Here is a 14,048-nt window from a genome sequence, read left to right as displayed (position 1 = left end):
TGGAACTTCCCAGGCAGGAAGGGAAGAGCGAGGGAACAAGTGTTAAAAGGATTTAAAAATTCCCAGGGGCTTTAGGAGGAATTCCTCTTTTCCCTTGGTGTCACAGAAGAGCTTTTCCCTAAAAAAAAAATGAAAAATTAAAATCTGAAATGTGAATTTGATATTCCAAACTACCCCTCAGCAAAACCTCAGCGATGCTTGGTGTGCTGGATGTGTTGAATCACCTTTTTTTAACCCAAATTGTGTCGTGGAAAGTGGAAGGGCAGCAGGGAATGAGCCTTTGCCATCCTAACAACGCTTTTGGATGTTATTTTTACAGGTTTCTGTAGCATTGTCCAATTCCCCTCATCCCCAAAGCCTTCCTGGGTGTGTTTGTGAAGACTTTTACTGGGTAATAATGAAGGATTCTGCTTTCCAGTCAATCTGGGATTCCCTTTGTCCGACCTCGGTGCCTGCTGTGTCTCCTGTTGGAATAATCCTCAAACATCCCTAAAAAACTCCTCCAACTTTTCCTGTCGTGGTCTTTGCGTCCTGCTCGGGAGCCAGGGGTTATCCCGAGGGGAAGGAGCTGGAAAAAATGAGGATTCTTTGGTGATGGAATCATGGAATTCTGGAATGGTTTGAGTTGGAAGGGACCTTAAAGCTCATCCCGTTACCCCAGGGTGCTCCAAGCCCCATCCTTGGACACTTCCAGGGGCAATCCCAGATTCTTAAATTTAATTTATTTTTTTTTTATTTATTATTTATTTTTTTAATTGGTAAATAAACCACATCCCCAAATCCATCTGATTTTTATATTGAATTCTATTTTTATTTTGGATTTTTGCACGCCAAGGGCTCGGTCCTAACCCAAACCCTAACCCTGGCCAGTCTGAGCTGATTTGGCCTCACAAGGGAGTTGTTGTTCAAGATTGGTGGAATTTTAAAATGGGATGGAAAAAACCAAAGAATTTTGTGGCCACTTTTTTTTGGGGAAGATATCATAAAATTCTGGAATGGTTTGAGTTGGAAGGGACCTTAAAGCTCATCCCGTTACCCCAGGGTGCTCCAAGGACACTTCCAGGGGCAATCCCAGTTTTTTAAATATAAAATAATTTAATTTATATTTTTTTTTAATTGGTAAATAAACCACATCTCCAAATACATCCAAGTTTTATATTGAATTCTGTTTTTATTTTGGATTTTTGCACGCCAAGGGCTCGGTCCTAACCCAAACCCTAACCCTGGCCAGTCTGAGCTGATTTGGCCTCACAAGGGAGTTGTTGTTCAAAATTGGTGGAATTTTAAAATGGGATGGAAAAAAACCAAAGAATTTTGTGGTCACCTATTCTGGCCACTATTTTTTGGGGGAAAATAAAGAATTCTGGAATGGTTTGAGTTGGAAGGGACCTTAAAGCTCATCCCGTTACCCCAGGGTGCTCCAAGCCCCATCCTTGGACACTTCCAGTTTTTTAAATTTAAAATAAATTTTTTATTATTATTATTTTATTTTTATTTTTTTTTAATTGGTAAATAAACCACATCTCCAAATCCATCCGAGTTTTTTGTGTCCAAGAATATATTGTAAATATATATTTACATTTAATATATTTTAATACATTTAATATATTTGACATTATATATTTATTTATATATGTAAATATATTTATCTATTATTGTATATATTAAATATATCTTTTACATATGTTATATAAAAATATATTTATTAATATATATGTATTATATAATATATACTTATATAAATATTTTTATGTATTATCTAAAGATATCTATTTCTATATATTTATATTTATATATTTATTATATATATTTATATAAATATATTTATTATATATAAATATCTATTTCTATATATTTATTATATTTTTATATTTATTATAAATTATATATTATATATTATATATTATATATTATGTTTTTATATATCATATATAATATGTAGTATATTATATATTAATATATATAATTTTATATAGTAGATAGTATATTATATATTAATAATAATTTATTATTATAAATAATAATATATAATATATATTATATAATAATAAATATTATAATATTTATCTTTTTATATTAAAATATATTTATTTTTTTAGAAAATAATTTCTATTATTTTTTTCTATAAAAACAATAATTTTATTTTTAAATTTTTTTCTATAATAATTTTTTCTATAAAAAATAATTTTTTCTATAAAAAATTATAGAATTTTTTCTATAAAAAACTGACCCCTAGGAAATTTCCTATTCTGAGAATCCAGCTCAAACCCCACCTGTTCCAGGAGGAGGCATTTTTGGGTTTTTTTTTGTTTGTTTCTGTATTTGGATGTCTTTTTTAATTTTATCTTGAAAAGGATTCGCGTCTCCTTTTCTGTCTCACGAGAAATGAGAATTGTGGCAGCTGCTGTGCCGTGTCTGTCCCTGTTTACGTGACTTGGTGGCTTTCAGGAGATCTGAGAATTCAGGTTTAGAGCCAAAATATTTGCCCAGTATAAACCAGTTCATCCCAGTGCTTCACCACCCACTGCTGAGGCTGGGATTGGGGGGAAAAAATCAGGCAAAATGGGGATGGGATGGGAGAAAAATGGGATAAAACGGGGTTGGGATGAGGGGAAATTATGGGGAAATGAGGCTGGGATTGGGAAAAATGGGAGGAAAATTGGGGTGGGGAGAAAAGAGGAGAAAACACCTGGAATGGAGGAAAATGGAGAATTCTGGATTGGGGAAAAATGGGGAAAACTGGAGATTCTGCTTTAGGGATGTGGTAAAAACCCTGGGAAAAGCAGTTCCTGGGAATCCAGGTGACCATTTTCCCTCATCCCAGCCTTGTTCTATCCCATTTTCCTCCATCTCATCCTCATTTTTCCCTATTTTTCTTGTTCTGTCCCATTTTCCTCCATCCCATCCTCATTTTTCCTGATTTTTCCTGGTTTTATCCTATTTTCCTCCATCCCATCCTCGTTTTTCCCGATTTTTTCCTGTTCTATCCCATTTTCCTCCATCTCATCCTCATTTTTCCCAATTTTTCCTGTTCTGTCCCATTTTCCTCCATCCCATCCTCGTTTTTCCCGATTTTTCCTGTTCTATCCCATTTTCCTCCATCCCATCCTCATTTTTCCTCTTCTGTCCCATTTTCCTCCATCCCATCCTCATTTTTCCCGATTTTTTCCTCTTCTGTCCCATTTTCCTCCATCCCCTCCTCATTTTTCCCAATTTTTCCTGTTCTATCCCATTTTCCTCCATCCCATCCTCGTTTTTCCCGATTTTTCCTGGGTTTATCCCATTTTCCTCCATCCCATCCTCGTTTTTCCCTATTTTTCCTGTTCTATCCCATTTTCCTCCATCCCCTCCTCGTTTTTCCCGATTTTTTCCTCTTCTATCCCATTTTCCTCCATCCCATCCTCATTTTTCCCAATTTTTCCTGTTCTATCCCATTTTCCTCCATCCCATCCTCGTTTTTCCTGGTTTTTCCCATTTTCCTCCATCCCCTCCTCATTTTTCCCAATTTTTCCTGGTTTCCCCCCGATCCCGCCCTCGGCATTCACAGGATCCGGTGAATCCACTCTGTACTGGATTTTACTGGGTTATCCTGGATTTTACTGGGTTATACTGGATTTTACTGGGCTATACTGGATTTTACTGGGTTATACTGGATTTTACTGGGCTATACTGGATTTTACTGGGTTATCCTGGATTTTACTGGGTTATACTGGGTTTTACTGGGTTATACTGGGTTTTACTGCCTTGTGGTCTGTCTCCATACTTGGAAAACCACCGGAAAACAGATCAGGAATTCTCCATCTCCAACCCAAGCGCGATCAGGGAGAGAACACCCCCAACCCTCCCCGCCCACCCCAAGCCAGGGCGGGGCAGGAGGAGCCGGAAAAAAGGAGGCTGAGGAATTCCAGAGTGGAATTTCCCAGGTGTGCAGTGTTTGTATTTATCTGTAATTCTTTCTCACAGGTACCTTTAACATTTGTCTGGCTTAAATTTCATGGGCGCCGCCGGGATCCCTGCAGCCGGTAAAGGGCGAGGGTAAGGTTTTTGTCATCGTTTGGGCTCTTATTTCTTTCCAACAGCCCCTTCTCTCTTTTCTTCTCCGTGTGTGTGTGTGTATCTCTCTTCTTCTTCTTTTTCTCTCTCTTTTTTTTCCCACTGATCTCTTCCCCTCTTGTTCTTTTCTCAACCACATTATTTCCTTCCAGGTCGGTTCAGTCAAGTGAAGTAGGCAGCTGGTGTCATGGCTTCGGTATTTGGGGCGGCCCAGGTGGCTCCTGGGCTGGGCAATCAGGGTTAGGGGATCCAATCTAACAGTCTGGAACATTTTTTTCTTTTTTTCTTTTTTTTATTTCTTTCTTTATTTTTTTTGTCGTTTTTTTGTCGTTTTTTTACTATTTTATTTCCTTTTTTTTTAATTTTTTTTGGCTTTTTTCTGATTTTTTTTGCGATTTTTTTTTTGTGCGTGTCTTTTTTTTTTTTTTTCTCTCTCTCTCTTTTTGCTTTGCTTTTTTTCTATTTTTTTTCTATTTTCTGTGTAGGTCTCTTTAGTCAGCCTTATAGCTAATGCCCTGGGCTACTCGGAACTAGGTGCCATAAAATCCCTTAGGACACTAAGAGCCTTGAGGCCTTTAAGAGCGTTATCCCGATTTGAGGGGATGAGGGTAAGAATTCCATCAGCAGCTGATCCTTCTGCATGCCCGTGGAGCGGTTTGATTTTAAAAAAAAGCATGCTAGAACTGATCCAAAAATAAAAAAAATAAATAAAAAACTCCAAACAGAATCATGATGCAGCTGCTGACTCGATCACCTCTACCTTGGATGTGACCCTCACCCACCGCTGCACCCTCCCCTCTTAACGAAGGGAGATGCATCAGCTGCCTCATTACATTAATTAGTGGCCAAAAGCACTTTGCCATTTTCGTAGCCCATGTCGCCACTTGGCTGTTCTCATTTGGCCTGGCTTTGACCTCCAGCATCCGAGGGGCTTCTCAGCTTTTTGAGGAATTTTTTAATTTTTAGGAAGAATCACCAGGTGCAAAAAAAAAAAAAAAAGCAGAATTGGAACCATCTCAGGGCTTTTTTCTGGATTTTTCCAGGTGTTGGTGGAATTGGATTGAATGATTTTTTTGGTCTAAAAGGGGTTTAAAAAAAGAATAAAACTTCATTGTTTTATTATTTTATTATATTTTATTATATTTATATATGAAAATATTCAGCTCTTTGGGAATTTTGGTTTCATTCCTCTTGTTGCACCTCGTTGTTCTCAGTCCGGTCTGCTGGTGACTGGCAGCCTTGTCTGGTGGTGAAACTTTTCCTTTCTGTCCCTTTTTTCCTTTTTTTTTTCCACGCTTTTTTTGGTCCCTGTCCTGTCACTGTGGAACCAGAACAAAGCACAAGCAAAGCATTGAACTTTAAAAGCTTTCCTTGAATTGGTGCTGGTGTTTCAATTATTACATTTTTATATTTCAATTGCAGCCTCTGAAATTCTGACATTTTGGTGCTTTTTTTAAAAATTTTTTTTCCCCCATTTGGGATTGAAAAAGTCTCCTAAGAACATGCAAAAAATATAAATTATACAGTAAAAAAATGAAATCAATTTTGTATAAATGGATTTTGCAGGTGCTCTTAAGAATGTGGGGTTTTGTGCTAAATCCCAGTTAGCTCATAACCAGAGAATACTGCAAGAAAATCACATTTTTTAAAGGATAAAGGAAGGGGAAAGCAGTCAGTTTTTAATTCAGGGTGTGAGTGGAGCAATTCCACCTGGATCCTCCTGATTTCTGCATCCAAAATTCATCACAAGGAGCTGAGGAATTCAAAATATTCCCTGGGGAGTGATGGAAATCCCTGAGCTCCAAATCCAAGGGAGTTTCTTCTTCCCCAAAAACTTCTCCTGCTGTCATTTCCTTGTGCCACCAATTTAATTCTAAATTTAATTTCCTTGTGCCACCAATTTAATTCTAAATTTAATTTCCTTGTGCCACCAATTTAATTCTAAACCTGAATCCCCAGAAAAGGCACAAAGGAAATAAAATTCCAGTTCCACAAAGGTGGATTTTTTATTTTCTGGGCTGGGTTTGGGTCCCACCCAGGAGTTTGATGACAAAGAACAGGCTTAGCACTAAACCTGAAATAAAATATCAATAAACCTGGAGAAAATAAAGGCTTTTATTTCTATAGAAAAAGAAATAATAAATAATAAACCTGGAGAAAATAAAAGCTTTTATTTCTATAGAAAAACAAATAATAAATAATAAACCTGGAGAAAATAAAAGCTTTTATTTCTATAGAAAAATAAATAATAAATAATAAACCTGGAGAAAATAAAAGCTTTTCTTTCTATAGAAAAATAAATAATAAATAATAAACCTGGAGAAAATAAAAGCTTTTATTTCTATAGAAAAATAAATAATAAACCTGGAGGAAATAAAAGCTTTTATTTCTATATAAAAATAAATAATAAACCTGGAGAAAATAAAAGCTTTTATTTCTATAGAAAAATAAATAAATAATAAACCTGGAGAAAATAAAAGCTTTTATTTCTATAGAAAAATAAATAATAAATAATAAACCTGGAGAAAATAAAAGCTTTTATTTCTATAGAAAAACAAATAATAAATAATAAACCTGGAGAAAATAAAAGCTTTTATTTCTATAGAAAAATAAATAATAAACCTGGAGAAAATAAAAGCTTTTATTTCTATAGAAAAATAAATAATAAATAATAAACCTGGAGAAAATAAAAGCTTTTATTTCTATAGAGAAATAAATAATAAACCTGGAGAAAATAAAAGCTTTTATTTCTATAGAAAAATAAATAATAAATAATAAACCTGGAGAAAATAAAAGCTTTTATTTCTATAGAAAAATAAATAATAAAGCTGGAGAAAATAAAAGCTTTTATTTCTATAGAAAAATAAATAATAAATAATAAACCTGGAGAAAATAAAAGCTTTTATTTCTATAGAAAAAGAAATAATAAATAATAAACCTGGAGAAAATAAAACCTTTTCTTTCTATAGAAAAAGAAATAATAAATAATAAACCTGGAGAAAATAAAAGCTTTTATTTCTATAGAAAAATAAATAATAAACCTGGAGAAAATAAAAGCCTTTATTTGTATAGAAAAATAAATAATAAACCTGGAGAAAATAAAGGCTTTTATTTCTATAGAAAAATAAATAATAAATAATAAACCTGGAGAAAATAAAAGCTTTTATTTCTATAGAAAAATAAATAATAAATAATAAACCTGGAGAAAATAACGGCTTTTATTTCTATAGAAAAATAAATAATAAACCTGGAGAAAATAAAAGCTTTTATTTCTATAGAAAAATAAATAATAAATAATAAACCTGGAGAAAATAACGGCTTTTATTTCTATAGAAAAATAAATAATAAACCTGGAGAAAATAAAAGCTTTTATTTCTATAGAAAAATAAATAATAAATAATAAATAATAAACCTGGAGAAAATAAAAGCTTTTATTTCTATAGAAAAATAAATAATAAATAATAAACCTGGAGAAAATAAAAGCTTTTATTTCTATAGAAAAATAAATAATAAATAATAAACCTGGAGAAAATAAAAGCTTTTATTTCTATAGAAAAATAAATAATAAATAATCAACCTGGAGAAAAGAAAAGCTTTTCTTTCTATAGAAAAATAAATAATAAATAATAAACCTGGAGAAAAGAAAAGCTTTTATTTCTATAGAAAAATAAATAATAAATAATAAACCTGGAGAAAATAAAAGCTTTTATTTCTATAGAAAAATAAATTATAAACCTGGAGAAAATAAAAGCTTTTATTTCTATAGAAAAATAAATAATAAATAATAAATAATAAACCTGGAGAAAATAAAAGCTTTTATTTCTATAGAAAAATAAATAATAAACCTGGAGAAAATAAAAGCTTTTATTTCTATAGAAAAAGAAATAATAAACCTGGAGAAAATAAAAGCTTTTATTTCTATAGAAAAAGAAATAATAAATAATAAACCTGGAGAAAATAAAAGCTTTTATTTCTATAGAAAAAGAAATAATAAATAATAAACCTGGAGAAAATAAAAGCTTTTATTTCTATAGAAAAATAAATAAATAATAAACCTGGAGAAAATAAAAGCTTTTATTTCTATAGAAAAATAAATAATAAACTTGGAGAAAATAAAGGCTTTTATTTCTATATAAAAAAAAATAATAAACCTGGAGAAAATAAAAGCTTTTATTTCTATAGAAAAATAAATAATAAATAATAAACCTGGAGAAAATAAAAGCTTTTATTTCTATAGAAAAATAAATAATAAATAATAAACCTGGAGAAAATAATGGATTTTCTTTCTATTTAACAATAAATAATAAATAATAAACCTGGAGAAAATAAAAGCTTTTATTTCTATAGAAAAATAAATAATAAATAATAAACCTGGAGAAAATAAAAGCTTTTATTTCTATAGAAAAATAAATAATAAACCTGGAGAAAATAAAAGCTGTTTTTAAGCCCTGCTGGGGAGAAGATTCCTGGTGTACAATCAGGGAATTTTCACATTTAAAGTGGGGGATTTTCACCAAAAAATGGGGATTTTCACCAAAAAATGGGGACTTTCACCAAAAATTGCTTTTTAGGAGTGCAGCACCATCAGCCACCTCCACCAAATTTTTATTTTTGGATACAAATATCAGTTCCCCCTCCTGTGAATTGCAGGGAACTGAGATCTGAAATAATTTTTGCAATTGGAGACTGAAATTGGAGTTCTTTGCTTTTCTCTCCTCCATAGCAATCTGCATTTCCTGTGCTCTCAGCTCGGTCAGGGTGTGATGCTGTGAGATGTGCATGCACACAAAAGCCATGTTCCTCCTTTGGAAACTTCTGGAAGGTTCTGTGCATTCCAGGGACCAGAAATGACCCTGAGGGATGGGGCAGGATCTCACTCTTTTATTTTTTTGGAGCTGGAATAAATCAGTGTATTTATATTTATATTTATATATATTTATATATATTTTTTATATTTATATTTATATATATTTATATATCAGTGACCCCAAATTGCAGTAGCTGGAATAAATCAGTGTATTTATATTTATATATATATATATTTATATATCAGTGACCCCCCCAAAGTGCAGTAGCTGGAATAAATCAGTATATTTATATTTATATTTATATCTATATCTATATTTATATTTATATTTTCTATATCAGTGACCCCCAAGTGTGGTAGCTAGAATAAATCAGTATATTTATATTTATATTTATATTTATATTTATATTTATATTTTCTATATCAGTGACCCCAAAGTGCAGTAGCTAGAATAAATCAGTGTATTTATATTTATATATATTTATATATATTTATATATCAGTGACCCCCAAAAGTGCAGTAGCTGGAATAAATCAGTGTATTTTTATTTATATATATTTATATATATATATATAAATATATATATATCATATATATTATATATCAGTGACCCCCAAAGTGCAGTGGCTGGGATAAATCAGTGTATTTGTATTTGTATTTATATATGTTTATATATATTTATATATCAGTGACCCCCAAATTGCAGTAGCTGGAATAAATCAGTGTATTTATATTTATTTATATATATTTTATATATTTATATTTGTATTTATATATATTTATATATCAGTGACCCCCAAAGTGCAGTAGCTGGAATAAATCAGTGTATTTATATTTATATTTATATATATTTATATATATTTTATATATTTATATTTATATTTATATATATTTATATATCAGTGACCCCCCAAAGTGCAGTAGCTGGAATAAATCAGTGTATTTGTATTTATATATATTTATATATCAGTGACCCCCAAATTGCAGTAGCTGGAATAATATGCAAATAATGGAATAAATACAAATATTTATATTTGTATTTATATATATTTATATATCAGTGACCCCCCCAAAGTGCAGTAGCTGGAATAAATCAGTGTATTTATATTTATATTTATATATATTTATATATATTTTATATATTTAAATTTATTTATATATCAGTGACCCCAAAGTGTGGTAGCTGGAATAAATCAGTGTATTTATATTTATATTTATATATATTTATATATATATTATATATTTATATTTATATTTATTTATATATCAGTGACCCCAAAGTGTGGTAGCTGGAATAAATCAGTGTATTTATATTTATTTATATATATTTTATATATTTATATTTATATTTATATATATTTATATATCAGTGACCCCCAAAGTGCAGTAGCTGGAATAAATCAGTGTATTTATATTTATATTTATATTTTATATATCAGTGACCCCCCAAAGTGCAGTAGCTGGAATAAATCAGTGTATTTATATTTATATTTATATTTTATATATCAGTGACCCCAAAGTGCAGTAGCTGGAATAAATCAGTGTATTTGTATTTATATTTATATATATTTATATATATTTAATATATTTATATTTATATTTATATATATTTATATATCAGTGACCCCCAAAGTGCAGTGGCTGGGATAAATCAGTGTATTTGTATTTATATTTAAATATATTTATATATATTTATGTATCAGTGACCCCCAAAGTGCAGTAGCTGGAATAAATCAGTATATTTATATTTATATATATTTATATATCAGTGACCCCAAAGTGTGGTAGCTGGAATAAATCAGTGTATTTATATTTATATATATTTTGATATCAGTGACCCCCCAAAGTGCAGTAGCTGGAATAAATCAGTGTATTTGTATTTATATTTTATATATCAGTGACCCCAAATTGCAGTAGCTGGAATAAATCAGTGTATTTGTATTTATATATATTTATATATATTTATATTTATATAAATATATATAAACATATATATATATTATATATCAGTGACCCCAAATTGTGGCTGGAGAAGGGACCAGGATGAGCTCCTGTCCCAGCCCTGGGGCTCCCCACCAGTTCCAGAACCAAGGGCTAAACATTATTATATTGTTAATTTATTAATCTAAATCATAGATTAATAAATGAACACAGGAATTAAGGAATAGATTAATAAATGAACACAGGAATTAAGGAATAGATTAATAAATGAGCACAGGAATTAAGGAATAGATTAATAAATGAACACAGGAATTAAGGAATAGATTAATAAATGAACACAGGAATTAAGGAATAGATTAATGAATGAACACAGGAATTAAGGAATAGATTAATAAATGAACACAGGAATTAAGGAATAGATTAATAAATGAACACAGGAATGAAGGAATAGATTAATAAATGAACACAGGAATTAAGGAATAGATTAATAAATGAACACAGGAATTAGGGAATAGATGAATAAATGAACACAGGAATTAAGGAATAGATTAATGAATGAACACAGGAATTAAGGAATAGATTAATAAATGAACACAGGAATTATTAAGGAATAGATTAATAAATGAACACAGGAATTATTAAGGAATAGATTAATAAATGAACACAGGAATTAAGGAATAGATTAATGAATGAACACAGGAATGAAGGAATAGATTAATAAATGAACACAGGAATTAAGGAATAGATTAATAAATGAACACAGGAATGAAGGAATAGATTAATGAATGAACACAGGAATTAAGGAATAGATTAATAAATGAGCACAGGAATAGATTAATAGATGAATAAATGAACACAGGAATTAAGGAATAGATTAATAAATGAACACAGGAATGAAGGAATAGATTAATAAATGAGCACAGGAATTAAGGAATAGATTAATGAATGAACACAGGAATTAAGGAATAGATTAATTAATAAATGGACACAGGAATTAAGGAATAGATTAATGAATGAACACAGGAATTAAGGATTAGATTAACAAATGAACACAGGAATTAAGGAATAGATTAATGAATGAACACAGGAATTAAGGAATAGATTAATAAATGAACACAGGAATTAAGGAATAGATTAATGAGCACAGGAATGAAGGAATAGATTAATGAATGAACACAGGAATTAAGGATTAGATTAACAAATGAACACAGGAATTAAGGAATAGATTAATGAACACAGGAATTAAGGAATAGATTAATGAACACAGGAATTAAGGAATAGATTAATGAACACAGGAATTATTAAGGAATAGATTAATGAATGAACACAGGAATTAAGGAATAGATTAATGAATGAACACAGGAATTAAGGAATAGATTAATAAATGAACACAGGAATTAAGGAATAGATTAATAAATGAACACAGGAATTAAGGAATAGATTAATAAATGAACACAGGAATGAAGGAATAGATTAATAAATGAGCACAGGAATTAAGGAATAGATTAATAAATGAACACAGGAATTAAGGAATAGATTAATGAATGAACACAGGAATGAAGGAATAGATTAATTAGGAGATCCCCATCAAAACCTGAATACCCCTCTATTAAAAACTCCCATTTGTGTTGGCCAGGGACGCTTTTCAGATTAAAAAATCAGAATTAGGGAGAGATGAGGTGTGAGAAAAGCCATCCCTGTGGGTTTTTGGTGAATTTTTGAGGAAGGAACATGGCTTTTGTGTCCTCAGGTGCCTGCCAGGTGCATGCTGAGCTCTGCCTGGGACAACACGAGTGGCTTTGTTTTGTTCACAATTTAATCTGGATGTTGTTAATTAGTTTTTAATGCTTTAATTGTGACCACAGTGATGCTGGGCTGGCTCCTGACCCCACTGCTGTGGATTTTGGTGGGGTCAGGAGCAGGCTCGGAGTGAAAACAGCTTGGTTTGAATGTGGGGAATGGTTGGAGGGAGCTCCTGGATGATAAAATCCTGAATTCACCAGCAAAAGGTTTTGAGAAAATTCCAAATTCTCGTCCGTGAGAGTCTGAGCAATTCAAATCTGATCAAAGAATTACTGAAGAGCAAAAGAAATCAACAAAATGAATCAACAAAATGAATCAACAAAATAAATAAACAAAATAAATCAACAAAATAAATCAACAAAATAAATCAACAGAATAAATCAACAAAAGAAATCAACAAAATAAATCAACAGAATAAATCAACAAAATAAACAAAAAAAAATCAACAAAATAAATAAACAAAAAAATCAACAAAAATAAATAAACAAAATAAATCAACAAAATAAATCAACAAAAAAAATCAACAAAATAAATCAACCAAATAAATCAACAAAATAAATCAATAAAATAAATAAACAAAATAAATCCCAAGCTGTTTTAATTTGGAAAACAGAGCTCTGAAACACAATTTGAAGCTTGGAATCAATTCCAATTTCTACATGGAGCAAAATCTGAGGTGTCCTTGGATCATCCATGAGAGTCTGAGCCCCTCTCTGGGCAATTCAAATCAGATCAAAGAATTACTGAAGAGCAAAATAAATTAAAAAAAAATCAACAAAATAAATCAACAAAATAAATAAACAAAATAAATCAACAGAATAAATCCCAACAACATGGCTTGTTTTTATTTCAAAAACAAAAAAAATTTATTTCAGAGCTCTGAAACAGAATTTGAAGCTTGGAATCAATTCCAACTTTTACATGGAGCAAAATCTGAGGTGTCCTGGGATCATCTGTGAGAGTCTGAGCCCCCCTGCCCCTCTGGGCAATTCAGATCAAAGAATTACTGAAGAACAAAATAAATTAAAAAAAATTCAACAGAATAAATAAACAAAAGAAATACACAAAATAAATAAACAAAATAAATCAACAAAATAAATAAAAAAAATAAATAAAATAAATCAACAAAATAAATCAACAAAATAAATCAACAAAATAAATCAACAAAATAAATAAAATAAATCAACAAAAGAGATCCCAACAACGTGACCTGTTTTAATTTGGAAAACAGAGCTCTGAAGCACAATTTGAAGCTTGGAATCAATTCCAACTTTTACATGGAGCAAAATCTGAGGTGTCCTTGGATCATCCGTGAGAGTCTGAGCCCCCCTGCCCCTCTGGGCAATTCAGATCAAAGAATTACTGAAGAGCAAAATAAATAAAATAAATCAACAAAATAAATCAACAGAATAAATAAACTAAATAAATAAATAAACTAAATAAA

At 30.5% G+C, this 14,048-nt stretch overlaps 1 protein-coding gene across 1 annotated transcript in view; it reads left to right on the top strand.

Annotated features, from left to right (window-relative positions):
- The window catches only part of SCN8A (sodium voltage-gated channel alpha subunit 8), an 83,997-nt gene that overhangs the window by 55,424 nt on the left and 14,525 nt on the right, over nucleotides 1-14,048 (top strand). The window contains exon 21 of the mRNA XM_058861144.1: nucleotides 4,539-4,661. Within this exon, the coding sequence (XP_058717127.1) occupies nucleotides 4,539-4,661 (123 nt within the window). The remainder of the gene's footprint in view (nucleotides 1-4,538; nucleotides 4,662-14,048) is intronic.

Source organism: Poecile atricapillus, chromosome 35 (genome assembly GCF_030490865.1).
Source record: "Poecile atricapillus isolate bPoeAtr1 chromosome 35, bPoeAtr1.hap1, whole genome shotgun sequence".
In the NCBI taxonomy this organism is placed as follows: domain Eukaryota; kingdom Metazoa; phylum Chordata; class Aves; order Passeriformes; family Paridae; genus Poecile; species Poecile atricapillus.
Note: the sequence above shows the minus strand (reverse complement) of the source record. Positions and strands in the feature narration are given on the sequence as shown.